The following is a 6,399-nucleotide window of genomic DNA, read 5'->3' on the forward strand; positions in this document are numbered from 1 at the left end:
TACATTTTGTAAATTTCATACATCAGGTTATTTTAGAACAGCGTCAAATACATGTGTATATTCTGAACCGTGACACTATTCGAATAAATTAAAACGTGACATGCAGGTTACGGCAAACCTCGGGGACTTAGGCCTACCAGCAGTGTCCACCACCTGATATTTAAAAGATTGTACAAACGACACACAAGTGAATAACACCCAAACATTGAATTAAACTGCATCATACAGATTTAAGTGGGAAAACCGCTGCGAAATAAGGTTCAAACGAAAAGTATTCTTCAAATTAATGAGATAAACTTGTATCACTGAATGAATCCGAATTTCGACGTAATTAGATAAAAGAGGGAAACCGGACGCATCACTGCAATGCTTGGGAAACGTTCATATAAGGGAGGTAACTCTAAAAAGCAAATTGCGCTTTGGAATAGAGTGCTGTGTTAATGCATAAACGAAAATAAGTAAATGCTACGCTCTTTTAAATGCTTTGTCATTTCACATATTAACTGTACATCCATGTACAATGTATCTTAGATATTTTCACCTGGCAGGTATGATGGAATAATAATTGTACAAAGACACAAGTTGATAACACATTTCAATGCAAATTTCGAATTAGACTAAGTTGAGCCGAAAGATAAAAAGGTAATTACAAATTTGTCCTTCTAGGACTAGTCAGTGGTGCTTAGGTCCTACATGTGACTCTTTAGAGTCGACTGAGGAAAATCAAAGGCGATAAGTCAAAGTAAGATACATGAGCCCATTGCTGATATGTAGCAGCAAGGTCTTTTTTACAGTAATCATCTGACATGAGAGGCTGTGGCGGGAGAGAGAAGTACCCAGCAAAAGTCCTGCAAGAAGTACCCAATAAGAGTCCCGTAAGAAGTATCAAAAGTTCCGGAAGAATTACCTAATAAAAGTTCCGGACGAAGTACTCAAAGTTCCGGCAGAAGTAACCAAAAAGTTATGGAATAAGCACGCAATCAAAGATCAGGAAAAGTACCTTATCAAAGATCTGGAAGCAGTGCCCAACAAAAGCTTGTTCTCATGCAAAGATTTGCAAGCAGTATCCAATCGAAGCCCTGGAAGGAGTACCCAGCGTTCTGGAAGGCGTATCCAGCGTTCTGGAAGGCGTATCCAGCGTTCTGGAAGGCGTATCCAGCGTTCTGGAAGGCGTATCCAGCGTTCTGGAAGGCGTATCCAGCGTTCTGGAAGGAGTACCCACCGTTCTGGAAGGAGTACCCAGCGTTCTGGAAGGAGTACCCGGCGTTCTGGAAGGCGTATCCAGCGTTCTGGAAGGAGTATCCAGCGTTCTGGAAGGCGTATCCAGCGTTCTGGAAGGCGTATCCAGCGTTCTGGAAGGCGTATCCAGCGTTCTGGAAGGCGTATCCAGCGTTCTGGAAGGAGTACCCAACGTTCTGGAAGGCGTATCCAGCGTTCTGGAAGGCGTATCCAGCGTTCTGGAAGGAGTATCCAGCGTTCTGGTAGAAGTACCCAATGAAAATTCTGGAAGAGGCACGCAATCAAAGATCAGAAAGCAGTGCCCAACGAAAGCTGGGAAACTTGCAATGATGAAATATAGGTTAAAGTATTTTGTATTTTTATCATAGGATGGGATATTGCACAGCAGGAATAGAATTGTGACGTTTCGGCAACGCCTGAACAACATAGATTAAACATGAAACAGAGACGTTTTTGTAACGTTGCCTACAAATGTACTTTTTTACGACGTTACTTAAACCTAAATACGTTATATCCTGATTTAGCTACAACGTGCTGGTAAAGTTATGTGTTCATTAAGTAATAATTACATTTGCTATTTATCATATTGACATTGTTCTAATAATTTATCAAATCGTGTTATAGGACTGGTGTTAATAACGCATGCGCAAGGGGAAGGCATCGCCTGGGTCGAGATGGGCATTCACAGAGATTCAGTCCATACTGACCATTTCAATATTTCAACACTTCCCACGCACATAGGATGTATATCATTGTGTTCCTCCACGCCAGATTGTAACTTTGTTACGTACGCATACGACACATCTACATGCAGGCGTCATAAGCAACTTCAAGGCAAACAAGTGCAAACAAGCAACAGAGTCTGGAAAAGTATTACATAGATTTAATTCCTTGATTAAGTTTGATTTTTGTTACTTTATTTGATGTTTCATGTCTTTGTTTATTTTATTTATTTATTTATTTATTTATTTTTATTTTATTTTATTTTTTTTTTTTTTTTTTTTGCTTTTTGTTTATCAATATTATCATTTTTTTTGTTTTTGCTTTGTTTTGTTTTGCTACTTAATATCAATTAAGCGATCGAACCGAGAATTCCTACTTATTCTGGTTACACTCAAACGATCGCGCTAAAATGGAGTTCTCTGGTTTTAAATAAAACAGCTGAATGTCAGCAGTTCCATTTGTTTGAGTATTTCAATTTTTCATCAAAACATTTATCAATCCTTCTGTGATTTTAGAGAACAAATGTTAAATAATGATTATTTCTTTTCACCGTTTATGTACTTGCAGGGGAAGCAGATTGTCAGTCACCATTCTCATATAATACAGAAATTGGATTGTGTGTCTTATTCTCAGAAGTTAAGAGGAATTGGACTGACGCTAAAGCTAACTGTGAATCACGAGACAGTCGTCTAATTGTCGCGGACACTGACACTAAATTCCATGGAGTACAAAGTTCATATAAAGGTATGACAACGAACCACGTAAGCATTTTAACACCAGCGGTGCACAGTCTTTACCAATCGCAGTATGCATATTTGTCAATATTTACACATGGCAAATAAGTTTCACAATAGTATACGGTATATATTTGTTTACATCAGATAATCTCATACAAAGGTACATGTATATTGAACATAAAGAAACATGAACGACACATAGGTGAAATGTTAAATGATAAATTTATATGCAAATATCAAAACATTGATTTAAGAATTTGCTTCACGAACCATGTCTTTTTCTTTCTTTGTTTTTTTTTGGTTTTTTTTTTTTTTTTTTTTTTTGTTTTTTCTTCAATTTCAAATTTTGACAAATACATACATATATGTTAAAGGAATTGGACATCAACCTAATTAAGATCTCTTCCTCACACAACATTACAGAGGTACAAAAAAAATAATACACAATTTAACACAAGGGAAGCAACTCTTACCGATGTGAATTTGAATTTATTGATTACGATATATGAACTCATGACCTTAATGGTTCACATTTTTTTTAATTCCACTGAATTTCATGAATAATACGTATTTATCATTAGGCTTAATATATAAAATATTTACATTATCCTTTGAACCAGTTTGTTGTTATGGCGTCGGTAGGATATATGTTCAATGGAACTCGCCGCTGTTCTAACGATGTGTACGGGGAAGTCTGTTTTTAACTGTTTCATAATAATTTGTGCGAAGAAAATGCAAATATTAGGATTGTTAGTTGTTTTCTCTACTCGAAGTGTAATTTTTTAAAGTCGTAACGTTATTCCCAGGACGTAGTATGTGTTTGTAATCCTACTATTGAGATGCAGCCTACGTGTTGAACCATTACTATTGATGCCGTTCTACCGATTTTGCTCGTTAGTTGGTTCCGTTGTTGTATACCTTGTCCTCATTTGAGAACGTGACATCACTTACTTGGAATGACCAAAGGTTTACATGGCGGGTGTCGTCGATGAAGCAGAAGGCGCTTTCTCTTTCATTTTGCCCTAGTGTCAATGAACATGACTTAGGATATGGTTTTGTTGACATATTGGTATTTTTTTTATGTCAATGTGCATATTCAGAATATTTAGTTTATCTCATTGTTATGACAAGAATGAATTATTTCTTTTTTTTTTTAAATTAATTACGATGTAACTCACCAGTAATAATATAGGATTAGTTATATATTTGTCGGTATATCACGATGTAGGATAATTAAGAGGGAAAACATGTACATATGTATATTGTAATCATCCTCATTGATAGGGTCTTGGGATCCAAAGTAACAACTGTCTTCGCTGGTAATAAAACATTTTATAATGTGTCTTCCAAAGCAAAGTTTGTTGAACTGGTATCAGCTATACCACAGACTTGTCGATATCATTTATATCATTGATATGTTCCCTCTAGAAATCGCATATTTGTAGTTGATGTAGTTAAAGACGCTTTCCCTTCCGGAACATTTCTTTGGTATATTTTCAGTATTCACATTGTACATATCACCGTTCTTTAATCCCTATCCCCTTTAAAGCGATTTTGTTTGCTTGTTTGTTTTGTTTTGTTTTTGTTTTTTGTTTTTTGTTTCTATTTTTTTTTTATTGGGGGGGGGTGCGGTGTTTCGATTTTGTTTTTATTGATATGTCAATATCTTTAGTTACTTCTAAATGACAGTTGTTTGCTGTCAGTAGATTGGCGTCTGGAAACTCTGATCATAGAAAAGTATTTGTTCTAGGATCTTCATGATAATCCTCCTATTGTAACTTGCTTTTGTCTTGTACTTATGTACTTATGGATGATAATGATGATGCAGGTATTCTATTTTTTTCAGATTACTGGCTTATTTGGATCGGAGGATTCCCGCGGACCTCGGATGGTGAATGGGTTTGGTTAACAGAACAACTAGTTAACATGTCAAAGTTTCATGTTGGTCAACCGAGTGGAGGCAAGGGTCGCTTGGCCTTCTGGAAAGATGGAGGAGTCCTTCTTCTGGATGATACGTTTCCGCACGAACGACATCACTACATATGTGAACTAGTATAGAAGATTTTTATTTTACTATGAACCTGTTATCCTTTCCATTATGTTTTCCACGTGTTGTTTTATTGAAGGTATCATCCTTTATTTTGTAGTTTAGTCTGCCTGAAATATCAAAAGTATATGTATAACAAGACGACGTTCCTACACTTTATTGATAGATGAGGGACTCTCGTTCTGTGCTGATTTTCTTCGCTTATAAAGGGGAGTAACTCCCACAGAAAATAGAACCACATTCATCAGTGATGAATGGCCTGCAGATATCAGAAAATTATCATTATTATAAGATATTAGGCATGGACTTCTAAATTATCCTCGATCTTAAAGATAGGACCCATAATAAGGCAGCCGGGAAGTTGGGTAGGACACAGAGCATAGGACACCCCACCCCTCCACCACCGAAAGTGCAGACACGGAACATCAGGAGACGTTAGGAACCATTAGGTCAGGAAGTCGTCTTCAAATCATCATCATCGTCGTCGTCGTCGTCGTCGTCGTCATCATCATTCCTCATTGGGATGAAGATTTGGTTTTAGAAAGGAGCGTCGTTTGGATGAAAAGCTGTTGTTAGAAAAACAGCGTCATTGGGATGGAGATCTGGTTTTAAAATACAGCGTCATTGGGATGGAGATCTGGTTATAGAATACAGCGTCATTGGGATGGAGATCTGGTTTTAGAATACAGCGTCATTGGGATGGAGATCTGGTTTTAGAATACAGCGTCATTGGGATGGAGATCTGGTTTTAGAATAGGACGTCGATGTGATTGTTAAGATTTAACAAAAATTGAGCCAAAGATAACATGTGATTTTGCATTTAACATTAGCGGCTGTTTGGTATGGAAGTTGGATGGATTGTAACGACGGAATGTTTTTCTTTGTATCGCATCTAAAGTTTTCGTTCTTTTTCTAAGACACGTGCTAATTGAATTAAAAACCAATCGGTTGTTAATATGTTCTGATACTGACAAGCTGGTGGACTTTATAGTCCCGTCATTTTCATGAATTCTGGCTATGTTATGTCGAAATTAGGGTTCGATGACCTCGGATTGAGGTTAAGAGTAAGTATTAGTCAGACGAAGTCAATGCCGCCAAGAGCGGCCCTAAGCTGCTTTAGTTCCAACAAGTCAAAAATTTTATTCCATTCAGACTACTCGCGTCTGATCCACTTTGACATGTATGATACTACTTCCGGGTTATATGTACATTTGGGACACCTCTTAACATCGTTTGTCCGTAGTATCACTAATCGGACGTCTGATCCACCATACATGTTTAATACTACTTCCGGGTTATGTTTAGATATGGGATAGCTCTTAACATTGGACGTCGGTAGAATAGCTATCCGAATGTCTTACCCAATATGACATGTATGGGTATTATTCCTGTGATCAAAACGTTAACATTCCTTCGTCTATGATATTTCTTTATGCTAATTTCAAGTCTCTTTTTTTCTCACGCACTACCATAGCTCATTTGCATTATACAACATTTAACCTTCAATTTTAGATTGATCAAAATCATAATAAACTCACATTTTGATCCAATCTTGTTCGTGTCTATACCTTTATTTAGGTCTATCCACTTCCTGTGTGTTCATCATTGGTATTGTATAATCTTATATTGAGTCAAACATCTGTTGTGATGCTC

General features: G+C 36.9%; 1 protein-coding gene across 1 annotated transcript; it reads left to right on the forward strand.

Moving 5' to 3' along the window:
* The first annotated feature begins 1,913 nt into the window (after positions 1 to 1,913).
* On the forward strand, positions 1,914 to 4,757 carry LOC132555435 (lithostathine-1-alpha-like). The gene is made up of 3 exons (XM_060219789.1): positions 1,914 to 2,109; positions 2,530 to 2,706; positions 4,546 to 4,757. The coding sequence occupies exons 1-3, from the start codon at positions 1,914 to 1,916 to the stop codon at positions 4,755 to 4,757; spliced, it is 585 nt and encodes a 194-aa protein (XP_060075772.1).
* The last annotated feature ends 1,642 nt before the right edge of the window (positions 4,758 to 6,399 follow it).

Source organism: Ylistrum balloti, unplaced genomic scaffold, assembly GCF_031769215.1.
Source record: "Ylistrum balloti isolate Yb309-2 unplaced genomic scaffold, AGI_CSIRO_Ybal_v1 Utg369646, whole genome shotgun sequence".
NCBI classification, from domain to species: Eukaryota; Metazoa; Mollusca; class Bivalvia; order Pectinida; family Pectinidae; genus Ylistrum; species Ylistrum balloti.